Source organism: Polypterus senegalus, chromosome 8 (assembly GCF_016835505.1).
Source record: "Polypterus senegalus isolate Bchr_013 chromosome 8, ASM1683550v1, whole genome shotgun sequence".
In the NCBI taxonomy this organism is placed as follows: Eukaryota; Metazoa; Chordata; class Cladistia; order Polypteriformes; family Polypteridae; genus Polypterus; species Polypterus senegalus.
The window spans coordinates 84,240,472-84,266,880 of NC_053161.1; the positions used below are offsets into that span (position 1 = coordinate 84,240,472).

At 36.4% G+C, this 26,409-nt stretch overlaps 1 protein-coding gene across 1 annotated transcript in view; it reads right to left on the minus strand.

Annotated features, from left to right (window-relative positions):
• plxna4 (plexin A4) overlaps nt 1–26,409 on the minus strand; it is a 748,931-nt gene that overhangs the window by 215,342 nt on the left and 507,180 nt on the right. Inside the window, exon 6 of the mRNA XM_039761357.1 lies at nt 7,017–7,140. Within this exon, the coding sequence (XP_039617291.1) occupies nt 7,017–7,140 (124 nt within the window). The remainder of the gene's footprint in view (nt 1–7,016; nt 7,141–26,409) is intronic.

The window sequence follows — 26,409 nt, forward strand, 5'->3', positions numbered from 1 at the left end:
TTTCCCTAAAGATAAACAGGGATGGATGGGTGATTGGCAGAAAAATGCCACTTAAGGACACTGAGATTTGCATTCCATGACCCTCTTGAATGTTCATGTTATACTAAACAAGCTTGGGAAGGTTGAAGAAGGCAGGGTGGGTCTCCGGGAGCATTAAATAAACAGAGCCTCACAGAAGACAAGGGGGAATTACAGAGAGTGACACAGCATGGCACAGAGGAAGAGGAACAGTACAAAGGAAGAGAGAGGACAACTTATAGGTATGGCTAGTTTCAGCAACTGTTACTTTACCTGGTGCTTTCCATGGCCATAACAGCAGAAAGGTGATTCATTTGAAAGTATGACTGTGGATCATTCATTATTAAATAAAAATACCTACTATTGGACTGAACTCTCATCTGGTGTATTTTTCCCTTTCCATCTCAGTGCTCGTTACTTTTGATGTTGTTGCAATCAAGTGGCAACAATTATGAGCAACTTTGCATGGTATCCTACCTAATTAAGTTTTCCTTCTTTTTCTCCTACTACTTTGAATATTATTAATATCATTGTGGTGAAGTCTTAGCATTAGTATCATAAAAATACAAAATGTTAATATACAGTAAGTGCCAATTTATGGCAATAGGTGGCGTACAATTGCAAAGTCATTCATTTAGACATGAATTCCTACTCTTAGCTGGGACGGGGATTAAGACAATTCATAAATATGTCTCATGTCCTATTCTGAGGTAGGACAAATTTTTATCCTAGCGTGACTTTTATTGAAATTCCTAGGAGTAATTCTGAGATACTTGATAAATATGCATCTAGATTGTCAGAAGTTTAAAAACTAGACGGAACTAGAATAAAAGAAATCAGTGCATTCAGAAAAGCAGAATGAAGTTACATCTGGCACTATTCTCATTTAAAAGAAGTTCAGCTTCTTTTAGCTGAGGCCCCATTGTGCTTCCTAAAATATCCTTTTATGATAAACTATCTGCGACAATGAATAATCTATCTACTGATGCTTTGTAAGTGTTAAGAAAATCAAAAGAAGTGTTTGTTAAGATCTTGTTAAATAAGAGTAAAAGAGCAATTTTTGTAGTACCCAAACATCTTGCCTGAGCTACCTGAAAAGCTTGCATATTGTAATCTTTTCAGTTAGCCAATAAAAGGCGTTGTTTTGCTTGACTTCTCATTGCAGTACCCAAAACAAAAGTCAACTAAAAGTGCAGGGTAAACCATTAAAATATGACTGCTAAAAAGTAGAGTACAGAAATGTAATTAAAGCATGATTAAAAAAAGATAGTACTACCAGGTTTATTAAAATACAGCACTATTGAACTGTACAATGATGGATCTTTTATTATTTTTAGTTTCACAACCAGAAAAATGTGGAAACAAAAGAGATAATATTAGAAAAAGAAGTGTTTGTACCAGGACATCAAAATGCTCAGACTTTTACACTTTGAATCCCTATTAACTATGTACTGATAGTTAAAAAGTCAACAGTATATAGAACACTTCAGTATATAATAAATATACAGTGGACAGAAAATGTGTCATTTTATTAGGTTAAACCAAGCTGATTTTTAAATCTGTGGAGTATAATTGTGAAACCCTTAAAATGGCATAAGCATGTGATGTCCATGCCAAAAAGTGTTAACAACCAGCATTTATAGATGTCTGCCAAAACAAAGACTTTGTTTGCTACAGCATTAAATAAACATTTGAAATTGAACATTCCAGATCCAGCATTTCACAAAGTACAGATACAAAGGTCAGCTTGTCAGCATAAAGCAAACAGTCACCTAGCTGAAAAACAAAGAAACAGAGTACTGGAGTTAAGCACCATGTTTGGTTGCTGGACGCCAGGAATCTGTAAATATATTGTGCTGGGTTACAGCCTATGCTATCAAAGCATTTTATGAAAGCATAGATTTACTTTTTTCACTAGAAAATTGTTCCTTTGTCTGTGTTAATTGCCGGGTTTTGTACAAAGAAAGAACATGAAATTAAGAATGGAAATTAGCTGAAATTAAAACAAAAACTATAAGCAATCATAATAACATACTTATGTTGTTGTTTGCGACTATTTAATTTGATCATTTAGTGTTTTATTCAAAAATGCTTTCGCAGCTACACTTTTCATTCAAATAAAAATATAGTACTACAGTATATAAGAACAGGAAATTCCACATTTTTTACCTAACCAATGGCACATATGGTCACATTTTTATAAAATATTTTGTAGTCCAATGCTATGACCACAAACATAATAACAGTATGACATAGAATGTCTGTAGAGGACTTGCATAAAGCCACCAATTTAGTAGGACATAACAGCTCTAACTGTGACCCTCACCAGGAAAACCGCTTAAGGAAATCAGATGAAATGACATAACAATTCTATGGCCTAACATGTTAACAATGTTAATGGAAAGAACTTCACTAAGGGCAAAGCAGGTCCTTGTGAAGAAAATGAGTACAATAAATATTTTTCTTTGAAATAACTTTCAGGAACATATGGGTGATTCATTTTTTTTTTATTTGTCTTTGTTTATGTGCATTAATTTTTCATTATTTTGGTAGCTTCAAGTATCTAATTTCTTGTGGCTTAGTTTTGTTCTCATGTATTTTTAATTCTTGCTGCTATATTTTTTCATCTTTTTCTGTGTTTTTTAAAGGTGGATTGCCTAGCAGTGTGGGGCGACCTTGTGCTAGCATGACTGAACTATAAAAGAATGCACTCACACAGTGTAATGTCTGAACTTTGACTATTCAGAAGAAGGACTCTTGGTTTTGACTCATTATATCTAGTGACTTTGATAATAGTTTAGATCTAATAACATGAACAAAGACATATAATGTATGTATCGACTCTGCTCACACTCACGGCCATTTTTTTGACAACTCCTAAATGAAAACCCTTTACAATATCTGCCTCATGCAAAACATATTTGTTCTCTAGCCTTTTTTGTGTCAAACATGCTAATAGCTAAGTGGGTAGATGACACACATAACCAACAGTGAACGTGTGGTGAAAGGTTGAATCAGAGTTGAATCACAGCATTAGGTCTTCAGTTTAGCTTACTTAGATTGATATGCTGTATAACTTTGAGTCATCACTTTTGTTAATATATGAGAGAGCTATATACAATAATAAAATTACCATTTGTCTTTCCCTACCTGGTGTAAATGTTTCAACTTACTGTTTAAAATATACCTCTTAAACATAACTGAAGATTACTATTTATTCAAAAAAGGTTGCTTAAGGAACTGTGGAACTGTGGGACTGTAATATAAGACAGCAACACCAATGGTATTCAAGCCTCTTGCAGTTTATAAGACAGAGAATAAAATAGGCTGGTAGAGAAGAACACAAACACCAGCTATACAAAACAAAAATCAAAAACTTTATTAAAAACAAACTGCAAAAGTCAGTCTTATGTTAACACCAGCACATCACTCACTAGATCACTCAGTTCAAGAGGAAAAGGAAACAAAAGGAAGCTTATGGTACAAACCAACCAGGTAAGTTAAAAAAGTGTTTAAACCCAGATATAAAAAGTTTCTCAATTACCTCAGATGACTGCTTTATTACATTCCCTTGTCACAGGAACCAAAGCCTTTTCTAGACCACAAGGCAGTAACCAAACGTTTTTAGTCAAACTAAGTCATAAGGCATATTTTGGTACTTTTTAATCCTAGGTCTGTTTTGTTCTCACCAATTAACTAGTCTTGCGTGGTCAGATGTTTTTCTCAGTAGGACAACTTACTAAAATGTTGGTAGTGGGCAGAGGTGAAATATGTTACTAAAAAGGCTACCCAAAAAAAAAAATCCACCCCCTGTTTCTTCCAGTTCTTGCACTTTCGGAGTAATCAAAAACACAAGCAAAGCAACATCTTGAAGACTAACAAAACTTATTAATTTGGTGAGCAACATTAACAGGTAATGTTAAGAGTAACATTTAGTTTAATATGTATTCTGGTATGGCATGTTTGGCATTTACTGTTAAAGTGCTATTTAAACGTACTTTAGTTGTTTGTTTTGGAAAGCACGCTACAAATGAACCCTTTACTACCCAAAATTTTCAGAAACTTAGCATGGAAATAGGGTATAGTTATCGACTATGCTGCTAGGTACAGATTTGTTAACCAGTCTGCAAAGTGGCACTGTGCTGAGTTGATTGAGATGTGTATTTCTGACATTTGTTGTACAATCAGGCTCATGATGGGTAACCCCTTTGGGCAGAGTGAAGGCTCTGAGGTTAAGGAACTGTGCTGGTATCTGGAAAATTGCCAGTTCAACTGCTGCTACTGCCAGAAATGATCTTACACCATTGGGCCCTTGAGCAAGGCCCTTAACCTGAAAATTGCTCCAGGGGTGCTATACAGTGGCTGAGCCTGCACTATGAAAAGACAATTTGCCCACAGGGATTAATGTAATAAAAAATATAAGTAAGTATAATAAAAATGACTGAATTTTTCTCTAAGATGAAAAAAAATACGTCAGGTCATATCAAACATCAAGAAAACGATGATAACATTTTTCCACGTTAACAGACTTGTTGTTAAAGAGAGTTTCCCCTTGAAGAGACTGATAATCAACAATATTACAATGAAGTGCTGAGGCTTCTGTGGGAAACCATTAGGAAAAAAATGCTTGGAACAACGGTTCAAACAAAACTGCATTTTGCATCTTGACAGTGCATCTATACTAATTGGGTTATCGTTCAAAGAATTTTTTGGACCTAAACATTATGGGTGTTGCTTAAAACCTACCAGATTTTCACCAGATTTTACTCCCTGTGACTTTTTTGGTTGTGAAATTCAAATTGAGACTGTTTTTGGTTTTAATACCCAATATCCATCCATCCATTAACCAACCCGCTATATTCTAACTACAGGGTCACGGGGGTCTGCTGGAGCCAATCCCAGCCAACACAGGGAGTAAGGCAGGAAACAAACCCCGGGCAGGGCGCCAGCCCACCGCAGGGCACGCACACACACACACCAAGCACAAACTAGGGACAACTTAGAATCGGCAATGCACCTAACCTGTATGTCTTTGGACTGTGGGAGGAAACCGGAGCACCCAGAGGAAACCCACACAGACACGGGGTGAACATGCAAACTCCACGCAGGGAGGACCCGGGAAGCGAACCCAGGTCCACTGCGCCACCGTGCCACCCTAATACCCAATATTGGCCTTTCAATTTGATAGTGATCTCAGCCTTTGGTAAATGAGTTCTGCTTAGTCCGAAGTGTGCACTCTCTCTCACCCACTCTCTTTCTTAAATTCTTTCTCTGTCCTTTGAAAGACCAGTCTGCTTCATTTACAAAACAAATTTCAACCATACTTAAGTTTATTACAGAAAAATCTAATTGGTTAGGACACAGACAATTTTCTGCATGTCTGGCTGTTTGCTTTTCTATGACACACTAGGTTCTGTAGCGGTATAACTTCTTAAATCACCTGCAATATTCCAACACAGACCACTAAAAGATTTCATAAATGCCATTTATTTCTTTGGTCTCCACTCATTATGCAGTCGATTAACGAGCCATACAGTGAGTATAAGAGATTCATTATTACCTGACTGCCTCATGAAAAGTTTTGTAGTTCTCATCTCATAGTATGAAACATTTTACACTCATTAGAACACTTCTTTTCCCATATTGCCTCTGAACAGAACAGTATGTGTTCTTTTTCAGAAGTAATATGAAATATTTTTCATTCATATAAACATAATATATAGGCCTTTCCTTATATGCTTTCTCTCAAAAGAATCAATATACCAATCACTGATTGTCAAGAGTTTAAAAATGAAAACTTTCTTCAAAATGTCCAGAATCAGCCAAATGCATTTCACAAAAAGAATTTAGTTCTCCAGTCATTGATGAAAAGCCACAATGAGTATGCTGAACTTCAAATGAAGTCTACATTTTCTGTACTAAGACTCCCAGAAGCACTTGTAAAGTAAAACATGCTTTTATATCTTCTGACAAATCTCAGAAAAGCAGAAGAACTGAACGTTTTTAAGTTATAATAGTCCCCTGTGTGAAGGAACTTCACTGCAAAAGTAATTTACCAGTGTGTTCTGTGAACCGATCATAAGATGTTAGTCTATACTTTCCTAACAGGTTGTGAGACTTATAGCTGGTATCTCTTGGGACCCAAAACTGGTTGGAAGATTTTAAAGGAATCAAAGGTGAAGGTCAAAGTATATCATTCACTACTTTACAATAATAGCATGCATTGTAGTATTGTAATTTAAAAAAATAAATGTCTTGCTTAAGATATTGTGAAAAAAGACAGTATAAACTATTTCACAGTAGTCAACAAGACACTTCACACATTGCTAAGCATGTTTTTTTTTAAAAAGCATCCAAAGGTTAAAGATAGTAAAAATCATCTAAAAGGAAAATTGCCTTTATGACATCATACTGGCACTTTCTTTGTCTTTTCTTTTTTTGTTACATGCCTAACCCTAATGCAACAAAAAACACTGAATAGCAGATTTCAAGGACAAAAATAATAGATTTCAAATCAAATAAATGTACAGTTTGGTGTAATGCAAAATCAATCAGCCTGATAAGCTCATATTAAGATGAATAGATAAAGATTTAGATGGGGAGAAACGCAAATAATGACATCAAAGAAAAGAAAGAAGAGATCACAGATGGCCTGTTGATCAAGCGCTTACAGACACCTTTGGTTTGTTATGTGAATGGATTTCTCACTTTCACGTTTTCTCACACCAGTCGAAAGCAGTTCTTTATTACCTCCTGTTGCTTCCTTACAATATTTCTGGCCTCTTTATTTCCCTGACAATAACTCTTTACTTGACCTTATCTTAGTTTTTTTTTAAGATGGTACCACGTGTGTGTTCATTGACTTTGCCAGCTCTTACACAATGGTGGTTACTGCTCTTATAAATTAAAAAAAAATCAATTAAAACAAAAACAATGTGTAATATATCTTCTCAAAAGAGGAACAAGACATATGAACAGAATAAAGCAATAAAACTCACCAGCACGCTGTACTGTGAAACTGAAATATTATTAGGGTGTACACTGAGCCTCACACACTGCTTGATGTCAGATGCAAATCTTCGGGGTTCCGTGGAACGTTCACAGTTCTCCTTTCTGGTACATCTAAAAAAGAAACAAAATCCCAATGAATCATGTTAAACTAAGGCCAAGCTGTTCCTCTCTAAGTCAATAAACTTGTTCCTGTGTAAAAGTAAAGGGTTTCAGATGTATGGAAAAAATATTGCAGTATATTCTGTCAAACGTATTGTGGAAATAAATTGGAGTCCCTTATTAAGACAGGATGAGCATAAAAAATACTTAAAGATGGCACGATAGCCTTTAAAAATATACAAACAGGATTCTATAATACATTGTTAGAGTAGGCAGAATTACACATACAGTACTGCGCAAAAATCAAGAAAATTACTTTTAAGTTAGTTATCTCAGTTGAGTTATCTCAAAAAGAAAATCAATTTGGACTCATCATGCCTTAACATTTTATGTCTCTAGTGGTCCTTCCATGTGTTATGTCTACTTCCATACTGAAATCTCTTCTGCTTGTTACCTTTCTGTAAGAATGGTTTATCATTTGCAACACTACTTAGATAGATAGACAGATAGATAGATAGATAATTTATTAATCCCAAGGAGAAATTCACATAATCCAGCAGCAGCATACTGATACAAAAAACAATATTAAATTAAAGAGTAATAAAAATGCAGGTAAAATAGACAATAACTTTGAATAATGTTAGTGTTTAACCCAATGGGGTGGAATTGAAGAGTCGCATAGTGTGGGGGAGGAACGATCTCCTCAGTCTGTCAGTGGAGCAGGACAGTGACAGCAGTTTGTCGCTGAAGCTGCTCCTCTGCCTGGAGATGACAATGTTTAGTGGATGCAGTGGATTCTCCATGATTGACTGGTGCCTGCTCAGTGCCCGTCGCTCTGTCACGGATGTCAAACTGTCCAGCTCCGTGCCTACAATAGAGCCCGCCTTCCTCAGTTTGTCCAGGTGTGAGGTGTGAGGTGTAACACCATTTCTTTTAAAATGTCTTTGCATGGACAAAGCATGTATTTTGATGACAGATATCTCTGTCAGATAATGAAGTCTCATCTTTTTCTGTACTTTAAGGGAGTGACTTTTAGTTCATCAGAAGCAAACAGCTGTTTCTGGTCTTCCAGCTTAAACACCACATTTTGAAAATCCAGTTTGATGTGCTGTTGCACACAGATTGTAGCTTTGTTGATACAAAACTATGACTTTTACATCTGTTTAACTGTGTTAATAATGCTGATGAGAGGGAAGCATTTCCAAACATGTCCCAAAGGCGCCCCCATATTTATTCTTACCATTTAATACTTCTGTTTATTTCTTAAATTGTTCCCCTAGTACACCTGGTTTGGCTAATCACTGCATCATTAAGAATTTCACTTTACTATGAAGATGTGACAATAGTGATCCTATAAATCTATTAATTTGAATCAGGCATACTGCTGATAAATTTAACACATGGAATGGCAGGGGTGCTTTGAGGAGAGGTTTTGGTCCCCAACCTGTGTTTTTATTGCTATGTCACAAGATATTAATGCTTTTGTAAAACTCAAAAAATTCTTACTACTTTTTAAAATATTATTGTATATGTGTGCTTACTGTAACGTTATGAGGAAATAAATACTTAACTGCTTACATAACAAACCTTCAAGATTGGCCTAAGACCTTTGCTCAGTATTGTATATGCCATTTCAATTTCTAACTGCACATTTTCCATTACAGGTTCACATGAGGTTGGATTCTATCCCAGCCACATTATGCTCAAGGCAGGAACTATGGGATTGCAGGGCGCACTCATTTACCAGACGTGTTCACTTTCATGGGCCATTTTAGTCTCAACACTCAATTTAATAGCATATATCTGGATAGTGCTTACAGTCAACCATTCAGAGTAATCGAGCCATTTATACACCTCAGTTCATTTATAAAGCACCTAAAGCTAATACACCTTAAACCGAATATGCAAAGTTGCATTTTAAGGGTTTTAAAAATAAGTAGGTAAAGATTATTCTTTACTGCTGCTCTACTGCCATTTAAAATACATTTGATGCATTAACAACACTGATGAAAGAGGAACATACCAAGGAATTATTTTAATGTTTTTCAACACCGCCCCTGTCCCCCCAATCCTTTTCAACAATTACAAGCAGTAAAATGGATGCCTAAAATTGGGCTACTTCTTTAGAATGATAATTGCCTTATTTTCAATTTTTACTGGTTATTGTATAATCCCCAGTGGCCTTAGTCATCTTAAAAGCATGTAAAAGGAAAGGTGAAAATTATCCTAAGCACATAATAACAGCTGCTGAAGCTCAGACATTATCTCAAGCATTTTAAAGACCTCTCTGCGGTAAAACTTCAGTACCAAGTGGAGTATCTAAGTTCAATAATAATAGTTTCACTTTGAGATTAGATTTTTTTCTGTATAACAAAGAAAAACATTTCCATTTTAAAACCAGCCTTTAGATTATAGTTGGTACAGTAAAGCCCTTGTCAGGGGGCTCGCCAATAGTTTCATTGTCTGACAAAAATATCAGCAGCATCTTTGTATGATGCATAGTTTTCTAAATTTAAATAATTAAGCAAGCTACCATTTGCCAGATGAATGCATTCAAATATATATATATATATATATATATATATATATATATATATATATATATATATATATATATATATATATATATATATATATATATATATATATGTAAAGGATGGCCAGCTATTTATCCCGGCCAATACCCCAAGCCGCCAGGTGGAGCCCTCCTTGCAGCGTGGAGGTCCCCAGAAGACCAGCAGGGCATCATGGACATTGGAGTTTTTATGCAAAGCCCTGCTGGATGCCATGGGGGCCACAGGAGGGAGCTGCAGGGAGGACCGAGACCTTCTTCATGCCCTGTGACCCGGAGGTTCGTCACAGGAAGAGCGACGGACTTCCGGGTTGAAGAAAGGGACTATATACCCGGACCCGGAAGGAATAAGGAATTGTGGACTAGTGGGCAGAAACACTTCCGGGTCAGGAGGTATAAAAGGACTATGGGAACTCGCAGACAATGAGCTGAGCTGGGTGGAAGGGTGGCAACGCGTCTGGGAGCTGGAGGATTGGTTATTTGTGTATTTGTGATTAGTATTAGTGATTTATATGAGTATTGTGGAGGAGAGTGTGCTTTGTACACTGTGGAAACAAAATAAAGTTGATTTGAGCACTTTTACCTGGTGTCTGGAGTCGTGGACAGGGGTTCAAGGGAGCGAGGACGCCCCTATCATTCACAATATATATATATATATATATTGTGATGGATGGCCGAGGCCCATGCCTGACCAGGACGCCCCTTCACCACATCTGGACAAGGGAAGCCCAGTATCTCCCCCTGACGCTAGATGGCAGCCTCCCTGGGTTTCAGTGGTGCCTTGGACTCCCCCAGGGCTTCATGGGCTTTGGAGTTCTGTGCAGCTCTGTGGGGTTCCGCAGGTTCCGCCAGACGGTGCTGCAACAGGAGTAGCTGGCCCCTTTTGGGCACTGGTTTCGCCTTACTCAGAAGTTCAGCCGGATGTTGGCAATCAACCACCTGGAGCACTTCCGGGTGCCTGATAAAAGGGAGCCAGCGACCACCACCCAGTGGCTAGAGTCAGGAGGAGGTGGACAAAGCTTGCTGAGGAGGAGGAGTGGTGGTGGTGAGAGAAGAGAGTGTTTTGGTGCTGATTACTGTGCTTGGAACTGTGTTGCGGCTGGAGGGATTATGAGGAAGACATGCCCTCCAGCTAAAGAAAATAAATGTTTTGTTTATTTTACCCGTGCCTCCCGTGTCCAATCTGTGTCGGGTCAGGTGCTATATGGCATCTTCTTACAATATATATAAGATATCCAGGAGACCAGGTGGAAAACCTCAAACATATAATGACTTCCCCTCCCATAAACTTTTCATTGTGAATTAGCATCTCTTAAATTTGAGCTCCCATGCTTGATTAAAAAACATTCACTGATAAAGGATTCACCTTTAGTATCTGATTTTATTCATTAACCTGAATTTAATATTTTCAAAGGTGTTTTGCATCTATTTAATGAGTGAATGCACTGATTTTCTTTATTATATATACAAAAACACCAGATAGTATAATTAAGAGTATACATTTCATGTGCCAGAATTTACCAGTCAATATTAAAAATTCTCCTAAAAAGAATGTTGTAACAGAATGTAGGAAGTACCTTTGCTATGCAGAGAGAAAATAGAATTAGGAAATAGCAAAACGTGATAAAGTGATACCATCTGGTGTGCTGGAATCATTCCTGTAATAGTCCGATGCTGTACTATCCTAGAGTTATCTTATACTCAGGGATTAGCCTTTAAGAAACAAATAAGGTTTGACTGGCACAGTATCATTACATGAGTTCATGGTGGCTCTGAAGTGCACATCTCAGGGCTGCTAAGTTTCTATGTATTGATGCCACAATTCACAATGCATCAACTGCATTAATGTGTATGTTGGTCTGCTGTATAATATCACAAACAACTAAATCAAAATGATAAAAAGTTGTTGAAGCCACTTGTACCATAATCCACAGACAAATGCTTGCTTTTTGACCTTAAGATATCACTGAATGAGTTGACCTTTCTGCATGATCCTGATGATTAGAAGGTCTTTTCATGACACTGCATTGTCCTTGGATAAAGAATCAGTTATATATTTATACAGTATGTCAGCCACTATAAAATAATTAAGTCATGCTATAAGCTGTGGCCAGTTGGCGTTCATTAGGCCTCAAACCTGAGACAAAATTACAACTACAGTCCTGGGTTCAGATGACAATTTTTAATTAACAAAATACCTGGAACCAGGCCTTTTTGTTTACAATACACAATACAATCTGTTTTCTTATTTCTTTTTCATCCTCTACTCCTCCAAGGTGAGCTTTGTCCACCTCCTTTACTGAATTCGACTTCCCTAAACCTAACCCAGGAGTCCATATTACCTCCTTGAAGGAGTTCTGGGTCGTGTAAGGGAACACTAACCATCCTAGATGAGATGCCCCATTGTACCCATACACTATACTGGCTTCCTGGCAAGGTAAGTAACTCCCATCCTTCCCAGCCAACTACATCTTCTGTTTAGCTGGTCAAAACAATCCCCTTTGTCAGCCTCCTACCCAAGTATGGGAATGGGTGCATGGGTCTTTTAAACAGCATATTCTGATTACATTGTGTGCTGTACTGCACCCTTTACAAAAGAAAATCACTAGAAATATTACTTCAATTGCCATAAATCATCCATTTCGGTTTTTTATTTATTAGTTCACAGATTATCACTCTAAGCAATTTAGACTACCCAGTGAATCTAACCTGTATGACTTTTAGATGTAATTGCAATCTGAAAATACAGCATCTGGATTAAATTTGCACAGATATGGTGAAATTATGAAAACTCCACAAAGACAGTGGAAAGAATTTGTCATTAATTGCACCATCTGTTAACCTTCATGTCATCTGCTTTGCCAGGATTACTGAACATAATGCTTTATACCTTCCTCCTAAATATGACTGTTTTTGGGTGTTGTGGAAGCACAACAATACCAATCAGCAAAAACTGAAGTCAAAAAGGTACTAGCAGAAGAAAAATGAGGTGTTAATTGGAAACTTATCAAAACTGAGTTATAGTGCTATGCAAAAATAAAAATATCTCAAACTGTCATTAATGCAATATTTGCACTAGTACACATTTGTAAAGAAAATAAAAGAAGGGAAAAACTAATTAGATAGATAGATAGATAGATAGATAGATAGATAGATAGATAGATAGATAGATAGATAGATAGATAGATAGATAGATAGATAGATAGATAGATAAATAGATAGATAGATAGATAGATAGATAGTGTCACACACGTGCGCATGGGAGGCAGCTAAAGGGCTTGAGTGAAGGCAGTTTGGAGGCATGCCGGGGTGTGGCAGAGTGCACTGACTCTTTTTCTCCCTTGCCTGTAGACCATCCCCGGGGGATTTCACCTGGCTCTCCTGACATCACTTCCGGGACTGAGCCAATGGAAGTCGGCCACACCAGCTCCAGTCCCTCTGATGTCACCTCCGGCTACGAACCAATGGTGGAAGACCACGTGCCAGATCCATATGACCTCACTTCCTGTCTCCCCCTTTAAAACCTGCCCCTTTTCCTTTGTTCCCTCAGTCTTGTACTGGACTCGGTTGAATGCACTTCAGTGCTGTTTGTTTTGATAAAACGACCTTTTGCAGCCAGGATACCACATTATACAGGTGGCTGCCCCAACTCTTTATCTGTCCATGTCTCGTTCTTGTGACAATAGATAGATAGATAAAACACTGAAATTAATTACTGACCTATAAATATGCAGTTACCTTCATAAAGCAAAATGTACACACACATTTCTGCCATTTTTAGTACAGTTCCACATTTCATTCAAATTAGGTGGTTGATATTTGAGTTATTGTGCCCATGGACTCACATCCTGACACAGACAGAACAGTCAGAACCAGAGATTATTTCAAGATGTTCAATGTGCAGTACACAAAGGTAAATCATGTTTATGTTGCAATAGTTTCCCTGTATACTGTATTAATGTACATGGTATATGTAGGTGAAGATAAAAAAACATATCTAAGAGTTACCCTGAAGGAAAATGCAAATTAAAAAAATGTAAGTTAAAATTATTGTCATTTTACTGATCTTCAGTATTAATTCTCAGCTATTTCTTACAAAATGCTACCAATGCAGCTAGTGGAAGTTGTCAATCTGCATTTGTTATTAGAATTTAAGAACTTAATTTAATAAATTAGAGGCTCTTAAAAAAAAGTTTGAAGAATTCTTTAGAAAAGTTGAATTTAAAGTGACAAGTTGTTACTCATTTGCTGACTAAATGACTTTGCAGCACTAAGTATATTTCGCTCAAGGATGCCATTAGTTTTCTATTATTCCTTATTGCCTGATTTAACTTCCAAATTAAAAGCTGCCATCCTCAGATGCAGCAAAATACAAGTGTCAATATTTAGAGCTCTAATTATAATATCATATAGCACTGACAAACTTTTTTTTTGTTTTTTTAACGTTTTACTCCCTGAAAAATTGTTGGTGATCAGGTAGTCAGCATCAAGCTCTACACAAAACTCATTTCAGTTTGACTGCATCACATAGGAATTTGGAGAAATATGAAATGAACTTTAATTGAATTTAGTGTGTTTATTTGGTTTATGATACTGATACATTGCATTAGTTCAATTCAGCAAAAATATTTTGTAGTTGATTTTCCTCAGTTTCAGTGTCCAACAGTAGTCGGCCAATATTGATGGATCCCACTTGCCCTGACATGGTTTTTCCATCAGTGCAATATCCTAATGATACCTTTCACCATGACTGCAATAAGAATAATAGGGAAGAAGTCCAAGTGAGAAAGAAGAAAATTAGTCAACTGTGACATGTTGTACTTCATGATTTTGTATGCTTGATGCATGCTGTCAACCAGCTGGACATAGTTTGATGATATGGAGTTGCCAAGAAAATGCCCAACAACATCCTTGTCATTGATGACGTGTCTGATTTACAGACCATCAATACTGCCTCTCTTAATCTTGACATCAGTCATTTGTGTAAACATCTGTCTCAAATATCAAAATCCTTCAGCTTCCTTGTTCATGGTTTTCTCAAAATATATCATTAGTTCAAGTTTTATATGAAGAGGAAGCACAAATATCTTTCTAAGGTCCTGGAACCAAATGCTTATGGAGAGGCCAGTTCTTTTTAATGTAATGATACTGTTTAGGATGGATGTCCCATTCACAGATTAAACAGTATTACTTGGTATATTCAAGTTATATGCTATCCTAGTAGCAATCTTACTACATTTAGATCACCACAAATGTTCCCTTTGTAAATAATACATAGCATCTTTAAAATGGCCGAGTATAATTTTTTTAAAAATGTTTTCTGACGAGGACTAAAATGTCTGCATCGCCCTAAACAAAACCTTCTCTTTTAGATTATGTAATTTTCTGGACTCTTACCTCTTCTACATTTACTTTCCCTTCATCCACCCTTCATTCCCATCATTCAGATGGAAATAAGTCAAATTTAAATTTAAATGTTATGTCACTCTATAGTATGCAGCAGCATTTATAACAAAAAAGCTGAAGACAAAAAGCCCCATCAATTGTGCCAATTCCAATGTACCAGTCCAGTTTAAAATTTGACTATAAGGCAAGATTGTATATTTATGGGCATTGTTCCATATAATACTGTATTTGAATTTATTCTCTTTTTCTTTATTAATTAATAGAATATTTAATTTACCGCAAATATTTATTTAAGACAAAATTAAACACAGGCATATGTCCTATTGAGAACTGCATTGTAGGTAAGTTCTTTGTTACAGTCTGCATTTTTTAATATGTACATACTTTAATTCTTGATAATGCGAACAGAGGAAAAACAAAACAACAAAACTCAAAAAGATGTATAAGAACATATATTTTATTGATCATAAACAAGTTCAGAACCAATTTTAAAATCCTCCTTATTATTGAAACTTAATAGTCAATAGTTTTGCTCCTTACTTGCCTTAGCTTACAGGCATTTTTAGTGCTTACACTACAGAGCATATATTGTGATTTCAAGATGTGGTCCTATTTAAAATATCTTGTATAAATCAAATTAGTGCAGAATGCAGAGTCTTAAGCTATTGTATAGGGCACCCAATGTCTGAAATAATATTCTTTATTAAAAAAGCAACATGTCTCAAGTAAACCAGTTTTGTAATATAGTTAAATGGTTTATATGTAGATGACATCTTATGTTGTTTCCATGCTATTTACACAAGATGACAAGCAAAAGTAATGAAAGAAAATAACCTCTTATGCTAACAGGTGACAGACAATGCATATTTAAATGATCTGCTAGATATTTACTTAACAAACTGCCTTTCCATCATAAAAAAATAAGGCAAAGAAATGCTGATAAAAACAAAAAAATAAAACCATAAATACATCAAGCATGTGTGGATTTACATTAAATGATAAAATTAGGTCTTACCTCTTGGCATACTCACTTCCCCCTTAGCCGTCTTTGCATATACATTAATTTCTTTGTCTATTACATGCTATTCTACTCTTTATGTGTCAATATTTTGATTATCCTGTACATTGGCTATTTTGTAGCCACACTACAGTGTACTTTGCAAATTTTCATTGCACACTGGGCACTTAAATGGAATTGCACTTAACAAAAACACATTCAAATTGAAATTTTCTCAAATTTTGGAGCCAAGCTAAAGGTGATAATAAGTTATAAAAGAAATACTTTGTGACTCATTTAATGCTGAAAATATTCAATAATGTGCTCTTTTCCTACTAGAATTGGTCTAAATGCATGACTGATTCATAGTTCAATTCATTCAGCTTATTATAGGCCATACAATGTACTGCATATAAAGGGCACTTTTGCTTACAAGTCTGACATGCTATATACCAATACAGATTCAATGTAATTAAGTAAAAACATGCAACAACAGCAGAAATATATAATATTATACCTACAAATAGTATTCAATATGCAAAAATATATGGTTTGATGGGGTTATCTCTAAGTGCCAACCTAATCGAGATCAGTTGCTAAACTTAAACTGTTTAAAAAGAAGAAAAAACATTTTTACACAATAAACATATAAGGGAATGCTAGATAGTGGGAGAACCACTGAGTAGCAAACAGAAAACAAAACCCTAATGTCACTGTGAGCTTCACTATAAAGACCATTCCATTCCAGTGAGGTGGGTAGTCCACTTGCCCATCAGTAAAAGTAGTGCCACAGGCACCAAATATCCACTCACCTCCTGACTTATCAAACCATCTGTGTTTTTCTCTGCTAAATGACACTACAACTTTGGCATAGCTGAAACATTGCCCAATTTATTTTCCAAGTCCCAATAACTTCCAAGAGCACTTCCAATAATGTGAACTAAACGGGGATATGGCTGTCAAACCCTAGCTAGTAATAAGGGCAAGCTCTGAATCTATATAAAATAAAAAAGGATTTATTTCACAAAAACCAAAGGAACAGCATGCCTCTTCAGACTTTCCAAAATGACGATCAGGCAAATAATTGCAAAAGTTTGGTCTCAGGTATTTCTTTGACCTTTACTCCATGAAGCAGATATGTCTTTATCGCTTCTATGGTAATGTTCCAACAAGGCCAACCTATAGCTGCATGGGATTCCGTGTTTTCTGATGCTGTATTCAGGCGATGTATAAACTCACGTAAATTCCGCAATTCAACATCATTTACCTTCATGTTGGTGAAAGCCTCGACTTCTTCAAGCCTATCTAAAATCACTTTGTATCTAAGTAATATAAAATTTTCAACCTCACAATCTTCCAACTTCATTAACTCTCTTGCTGTTTCTGGCACACCACTACCCATCTTATTACAAGTTGTCGGTACCTTCCGAAAATGATTTTGTCACATGTTGAAGTCTTATCCAATTGACCCGCACTATTTGTTTGTTGAGAACTTGAAAATGAAAATGCAAAGTGGAAAACGACAATTTAATAAGCAGCAGGTGGCGCTAGTGCTTATTTGCATTTTACTTTTCATTTTTGCAGCTTCATTGCGGTTCAGGTGGAAAATTAAATTGCAAATGGGGTTAGTTCATTTTAATTTTCATTTTTGCAGCATTTTTGAGCGCAGACTTTGAAAATGAAATTACAAAAGAAAGATTGCATTTTTATTTATAAATTTAATTTAAATTTCCTTTTTTGCAGAAAATACCTCTACAAATTAACCTGGACAGATAGGAATGTGTGTGTGTTTATAGCTTTGATTTTTGGGTTACATCAGGACTTTGACATTTTAACACTTGTTTGTTTCAGCTAGAAAAACTACTAGCAAGGTCAAACATATGCTTTCAGTGGATTTTTGTTGTGTATAATTATGTGAAATAATATGATTCTGGTTGTAGTAGAAAATAATATCTAGCATATACATATATTTTTAATAATGTCTAACAATGTCCAACTTTGGAAAAGGAAAGTTGTATGAACCAGTTCTTACTCTTGGGACATTTACAACTTATAAGATCAGATAAGGCCTTTTGTTAGGGGGAGAATTGACCAAATTTTCAGTGATAGGAAGAACACCTGGGCAAGTTTTATAGTTTTCTTGTTTGTCCAAACCTTCATTTGTGCATTTCCTTGAAATGGGAGAAAACACTGAAACAAGAATTGGTATTAAGTAAGGAGTTGGCTTATTCTGAGTCATGGCTGATTAGGATTGGTCATTAATCAGCAGAGTCCACAACATCCCATTGGTCTATGATGGTGCAAGAAAAAGATAACAGAGAAGCTGCCTCTCTCTGACATTTTTTTCATCCATGGAAGAGGATAAGACGAACTCTTTCAGCAGTCATACCATGCAGAAGCAAAGAGAAAGACCAAACCATCTAGTAGTTTAAGCAAAGTGAACTGATTATTACCCAGGTTGTATTATTTTGCCAATACTCACATATGTATTATACTGTATATACATACACATCCATCCATCTATCCATTATCCAACCCGCTATATCCTAACTACAGGGTATCCAATCCCAGCCAACACAGGGCGCAAGGCAGGAAACAAACTACAGGGTCATGGGGGTCTGCTGGAGCGAGGGCATGGAATCCCAGCCAACACAGGGCAAGGCAGGAAACAAAGTGGGGCGTCCGTCCCAGGGGGCCTCGGTAGGGGGCACCAGCCCACACGTGGCCACCACCAGATATCCCGGGAGCCCACACACAGTGCCGGGGAAGACGACCGGGAGACACATACACACATACCGTTAATGCAGGGAAGCATATCCGGGTTCCCATAAAGGCGCTTCCTCCATCATATGTATATATATATATATAAATATATATATATATATAGCGCTCACAATATATATATACATACACTGTATTGGGCATATTATCAATAACAGATAATAAAATGTGTAACTCATTCTCCTGCCTGTTCTTTTACTACATCTAATTATTTGGCATTACAGATTTAAAAGGGAAGAGGGAAGTGCTGAACTACAGTACCTTACAGTAGGCTAAGAGTATGGGATTTGAGTATAAAGGAGAGAATAGGATCAGTCCAGAACCCTAACACAACAAAAAAAAACAGTGCTGTACACAATTCAGGTGAATTTTTTGGCGAATTGTTGCATGGAGTTCTATAGAAATAAGTAAGAAAATCAGTAACACAACAAAGAAAAATGGCATAAACCACACAGATGCAGCAGTATTACAAGGCTGAAAATAATTATAAAAACTCTTCTACTGTTATGTGATTATAAAAAATGTATGTGTTCTCAGGACATTTGGCCCTCGAATTCAATACTAATTTGTCATTTTAGTTAATCAATCTAGTATTTAAAAAACACACCATATTATCTGTAATAAATGCAACACATTATTATTATTGTAATCATTACTATTATTATTTAGACAAAACAAAAACTGTGGTCATTCCAGGCCAGCATTCTTCACAAAAGACAGTTTAGACACAATTCATCATTTGCTTTATCACATGCTATTGAGCTTATAAATATACAATAACAGTTTTATTCGGATAATAAACATTTCAGATGATTTTTTGTATGCTTAAGTGGAAAAAATTGCATTATGTAAAAGATGGTTTTCAAAGGAGATAAAGCAGAACTCAATAAACAAGTTCTTTTCATCTGTGTACAAATTGCGTTTCTCTAAACTAGTAATGAAATGATTAAATAGACCCTCAAGACTAATCTCTAAGCCAATGCAGGAGCCTGAATGTGAGATTGCAATTTTTGCAGTAAATTGGAAAGTAATAATAATCCAACACTGTAAAAATGCCCCTTGGCACATTTCCCACAACCCCCGCAGTGAAAAAAAAATCTGCCAATTTTCAATTCTAAGCACAATGTTGGTTGACTTCCATTGCTCTGTGATGACATTGGAGGACATGTTAACTACAGTCTTCCTTCTCCTTCTCTTGTGTTAGAGATTTTACACTATATAAAAGGGCATAAGCATTTAAGTTATGCTTAATTTATTGATGTGGGACCAAATGTACTCTCTGCTCTCACATCCTATGTCTCTCATGCATGACTATTGCTTCCTGCTCTCACTACAGAGTTGTATTCCCAAATCTATATTTAATAAGCAATGTGATGGCTTTAAAACCCCTAAAGATGTCACTTTTAACTTAGCTCCAGCCTCGTTTTATGGGGTCAGGTGCTTTAACTATAGAAACATCAGGCTAAAACTTTCTCTAGTGGTCTCAGGTGTTAACCCTGAATCTCTAAGTCGTCATCAGCCCTTAAAAGATCAAGTCTCTTAAGAAACGTTTGGGATGCCTGTGCCAATCTGGGACTGTTTTCTGCAACTTAAAACACAGGGTTACCTGTCTTTCTTTCCGTTTTCTTATACATCACTTTTAAAAGTGCAATAAGGCTTATCTTCTCCTGACCAAGTGCTATGTGCTGTCCTTTTCAGGAAGGAAACATTCTGCCTTCCTGCCAACTTTTTCATGGTCTCTGTATTATGTTGAGGATGAGCCACCCATAGAATTTACTATGTCAGTTGCCTCCTAACATCGTGGAGGAATACTATCTATTTTATCATATTTTGTTCTGTATAGGTGCCTCTGACTTTTAGCCCACTTGGGAACTGATATAAGCATAAGACTTAATTATGGAGTTAAAACACTACATTTTTTCCAGCAGGATCTAAATGTGTTTGTCTGAAAACTCTCTTCTATTTTCACAAATATCTTTCCACTGGAGTCTTTTTTCTTGAATATACTAATGCATTTCTATCAAAGATTTCCTAATTTAAGCAAGCTTTCTTGTAAGCATGAAAACAAATTCAAGCCCAATGAACCATTTTCTCTACTCTGAAATTCTTGCCATAAAAGGAGCCAGTCTAAATTTGAGAAATATGGTGATGTCTTAGATATTAGATTAGGGAATATGTGTGAGCTATCAGAAAACACTGTCTCAATCCCATTGTGCAAAATTTCACTTTACTTGATAGCCACATGGATCTTTCTGCTTGTATCCTTTGACAGGACATTTTTCAAGGAAAACCAGAAAAACCTACTGTCCCTTTATATTATCCACTCCCTCTCTGGCCTGTTATAGCTGTCATTTTTTGTGATTTTCTTCAACAATCCCAGCCTAGCCATCTTACCTGCTTTATTTATGCCCACATCTAATAGAGGCTGAACAACCAAAATGCATTTGTCTCTAACCATGGAGCCATTCATATTCAGCCAAGTAGCCATGCATTAGAGTTCTATGTGGGACTGATTTTTTAAACCTGCACCCGCTTCCTCCCACAGTTCTCCATCACACGCCTGCTCAATCCTGCATACTCTTGGCCTCATCTGTCCCACTCCCGTCCGCACCCTAACAGTTTTGTCCCACTCCTGCCCACAGAAACACATTGCTTCCATTAAAGAAAAAAAGTCATGTATGGTTGATAAGCCTGTTTAACATGGATCTTGTACAAGGATGTGGTTGAAGGTTTCCCCTGTTTGGCACAGTTGTCCTTTTCACTTTTTTTTACAACAATTCTACTTCATCAGTATGTCATACAGATCTTCTGATGGGACTTAAATAATAATTTATGAGCACAAGTCTGCATGTCTTTTTCACAGAAAGGAACAAAAAAGCAGTGTAAAAGCAACATGTGTTGTTAAAGCTTTGTAAGGAGGCAACAGCTTACTATTCTATATTGAAAAAAGTACGATCTATGTTAATAATTGCTATTCATTCCACAAAAATGTGGAATGGACACAGAAGGTAAGTGCTGCCTATATACAAGTCACATATATAAGTTCTGCTTAAAACATACTCTTTTCTAGTTGTTAGATTACTGATAGTTTAAAAAACACTCCCCACTTTCTCACAGTACACTTTGCATATCAATACAAACACACTGTCATCAAGCAAAGCACTGTGAATATACTGGCATCTCCTCCTCTGCTCGCAAGCTCTGTGAGGAAAGAGGGCGTTACTAACAGCTGACCAGTGAACTTCACTGCACTCTTTTATTTAGTGCAGTTGCATTAAACAGTGATTATTCTGAATTATTACAAATCAGTTCTTGGTCATATGCCTTTACGATCCACTTAAATAAAAGAGTTAGAAAAAGAAGTTTTGAGCTGAGAAATGTTGCTCCTTTGTAGAGGATGTGGATAATAGTTTGTGCAGAACAATTTGTTAACAAGTTCTTTCAAGAAGTTGTAATAGTTGATTGTAAATTAGTTATCACATCATTGAACGTTTTCAGAAAAGACACCACAGTTGTATCTTTTTTTTTTTTGATGAGGTCAATCATCAAATTGCTGCAGCTCTGAATTCAGCACCATATCTTATCTCCACAGACTGTTTGAGTGACCTTGTAAGCTTGCCTTGTTGTCTAGTATGTTTAAAATACTGAGAGAATCATGTTAAGAATGTGGTCACTACAGATTAACCTGGTGTAGCCACACAAAACAGCGATCATGTTTGCTCCTTGGTCAGTAATAGTCAGTTCTGAAAACTCTTAAGTTTTCCAAACAGTAAAGAGCAAATGTTTTCACTCATTGTAATCACGCTTGCTATATATACAGTATATATATATATATATATATATATATATATATATATATATATATATATATATATATATATATATATATATATATATATACAGTTAGGAGACCTGGGTTCACTTCCGGTCCTCCCTGCGTGGAGTTTATATATATATATATATCATTGTTTAGTTTTGTTTCTCTTTTGCTAAAGAGAACAGTGCTTTAATTTCTTTAAAGTGTTAAATACTTCTTATGATACCATTTTTAGGATCTCAGGGAACTGTAAGAAGTTCTAACATAATATTTTATTGAAATTTGCTGGTCATCTTTGAAGTAGCATCTTAGTTAATGAAATTGAACTCTACTCTCTTTAAGAATCCTCTATTCTTTTATCTCAAATTTCTACAGCTAGGACTAATAAAGCAAAAAGTCAAAGTACAGGCTTTCCAAATGAGTCTTACTAGCCTGGGACCACTGAGCATAACGGCTCAATATTGTAAGCAAGCCTCTGGGGTTAGAGCTATGTATTGAAAGAACTTTATTGAATTACTCATATTGGATTAACAGATCATCTATATACCAAGCAAATGTAACTGTTTAATAAAGAATTTATCTGTAATGCTGAATAGCATGAAGACAGAAAACCAAGGACACAGCTGTTGCATGTAAGTGAATATTTTTCTTTTCTGTAAATAAGAAAAGTCTTGTATATGACATTAAATATTGAAGCAAATGAGAGAAACAAAACAACAAGATGGCTTCCAATTTTCTGGAAAGGCCTTCTATATTTAATCAATTAATCCATCCTCACTTTATATACAACCCTTCACAGAGCACACTATCATCGTCCACAAACAAGAACACATTTAATAAAGTAAATATAATAGAAAAAATAACATTACATGCAGGAGATTCAGGATCGGTCAGTTGGAAAAGGTAATTCAATTTAGAAAATACACTTAGAGATGCAGCTAATTACAATCCTAGAAAGAAGAGGTCCACTAATGGAATTTCACATGAAGACCTAGGGAGAAAGTCCCTTTGAGGTGGAGTCACAAAGCTTAATGGACTGAAAGCTGCACATCTAATTTTGGGACTGGAGAAACCTGGTCTCTTAGGGTCACAGTTGTGCGGCAGCAAAGTGTGAGGGGCAAGTAATTATGTTAGGAAATCTGTCCATGTTAGAACTTTCGGAGCAGCATGTAAGGCTCAAGGAAAATGACTTTGAAATTAGATTAATGCAGTTACACTCTCAAGCATCTATTAGGTCAGATTAAACAGGCTGCTTGATGTAGACAACCACAATAAACTAATCTGCAATTTGTAAGGAATAAGTTAAATGTGACAGACACCAAAATTCTTGTGCCATTCTTTCAAAAGGCTGTTCTAGGAGTGAATGCAAGAAGCAAGAAGGAATGCAAGCAGGATTCTTTATTAAGGGCAGAGCCATACCTAATAAACTGGCCCCTCAAAAGACACCCTTAGAACAAATGACTTGGGCCTGTATTGTTTCCTCTGCTGCACTCCCAAAAAGTATATTGGATATTCATGATAAGTTATTAATTGATCATTTGTCTTATCAGTTTTGACTATTTTAGTTTCCTAACTATTTGTATTTTACTTACATCCTTGAATAGGAGTGGGCAATCGTCATCCACAATGAAGCTAGGAAGAACATGCACATCTCTAATTAAACAACAAAACACATGGGAGGTATACATTTTGGGAATGCACAAACTTAAAATGATAAACAGAACAAAAAATAAATCTTATATCCTCTCTGGTTATACTTGGCTTTTCTCCCAACTCAAATTAGTACAAAACCCCTTGCTTTTTTTTTTTGATGTTTTGCCTTTCTTTCATTCTTTGAGACCCTGACCTTTTTTTTTCTTCCCCCTGTTGAGGTGCTGTCCTGAATTACCTCTTAACTTTAAGTTTAGTGGGCTTCTGTCTTGAGATGATTTTAAACACCTGTTCTGATTACCTCCAAGTCCAGGAGCCACCAAGGGGCCCTTCTTGGGTGAACCATGAGATTCTGCATCCTAGAGCATTCTATAATCCTTAAAGGGTGGATCCCTCGGGCAGGTTCCAGTCTGCCACTCTTAACAGCATGATATGATCCTACTTCAGCTATGGGCCAATTGATTACCTTCAAGCAAGCCGGTGAAAAATAACTAGTCTTCTGTCATTTATACGTTTTAAAAGGCCAACAGGTTCTGGAACCATATGCTGCCCTCCATCGCCCCAGATGTGTTCAAATTTCCCACTCATTTTTCTTGAGAGGGTCCAGAACTCCTGGTGGTGACTTTCCCGTCTGTACAGCAGCAAATCACCAGCATCAAAACCCTTAAAAGTGGATGTTCTTATCATACATACACTTCAATCATTTGTTTAATGCTGTCTAATTTGATGTTTCTCAGTAGCTTTCTGGGTGAACATTACTCCACATTATTCCACTCAGGTTGTACTTCTCTTTCTTACAGGGACCATCTAGGCCATAACATTGTCCCATGAAACCTTTCTCTTGTATGCTACACTGTATCCATTTTTTTAAACTTGTGACCCTACTAGCCTTGGCGTCTGTAATTTTTCCTAAGATGTGTATGCTATACATAATGGAATGTCATATTTTCCAGGGATTGAATGAACCTTGAACCTGATGTTGCCATATGTTGGCTCCTCTCTACAACCTAGAGATGAATAGTATGGGTTAAAATAACAGATGAGTATATAATCCATAAATCAATTTACAGATATTATGCTGTTATTGCTTGTGCAGAGACAAGCAAGAAAAGTTTGAAAGAAGAAATGTTATGAAACACATATTTAGCCAAAAGTCAGAGAACAAAACAAGGATTCTGTTAAACCAGAAAATGAAATCAGAAAGTACATAAACACCATTCTCAGATACCAGTAAGTGTACATAGCTGACCTTTGTACCCTTGACCTCTAATGATGCCACCCATAACAAAGCCATAGCAACTGTTACAATAAAACCACCAAAAATGGCAGAAAACAATATGGAATTGAGAGAAGACTCAAAATATTTTTAGGACCCTTATAACAACAGAATCCCAAAAAAGTAAATAGCAGAAACAAACTCAGCAGATAACAAAACAAATAACTGAAAATAAGTGAAAATAAAGCCAGAAGAAATATTTTAAGAAACTAGATCATGACATGATGCTATACTGTGCCATGCATATGCATCTGAGGGTCACATTCTATAGCCTACTAAGGTATGCAATACCATCCCGGGACAAAAGTGGGCACAGTTGGCAAATGAACTTCACCCACAGCATCCCACAAGCCACACCCCTTCAGAATGGGATGCTGAGAAATTGCCAGAAGAGTGGGTTTCACTTTAGAGAGAAGCCTCTGCATGTCTGAACTCCCTGTGATTGACCTGCTCAGATGAGCTCCTTTTTCCACAGAGCCTAGTTGGCTAAGAAGGTATATACTGTAAGAATCCTGTTGCACTACCAAGCCCTTGCTTCTGTTTGGTCTTCTGGATAATAGTATTAAACGGGGTGGCCTGGTTGGTACCCCATGTTTTATTTCAGACTCCAGTCATCCTTCCGTTCATTATAACTGGTACAATTTGCTTAAGTTGGATGTAAATTTCTGCTTCCAGCTATAGAAATACTGTAATGTTGAACCAGCCTTTAAGAAAACTTCAGTCCTCCTTTTCCCCATTTAAGGTTGGCAAGAAGTTGGTGGTGATTCCAGCCTAAGTCCAGA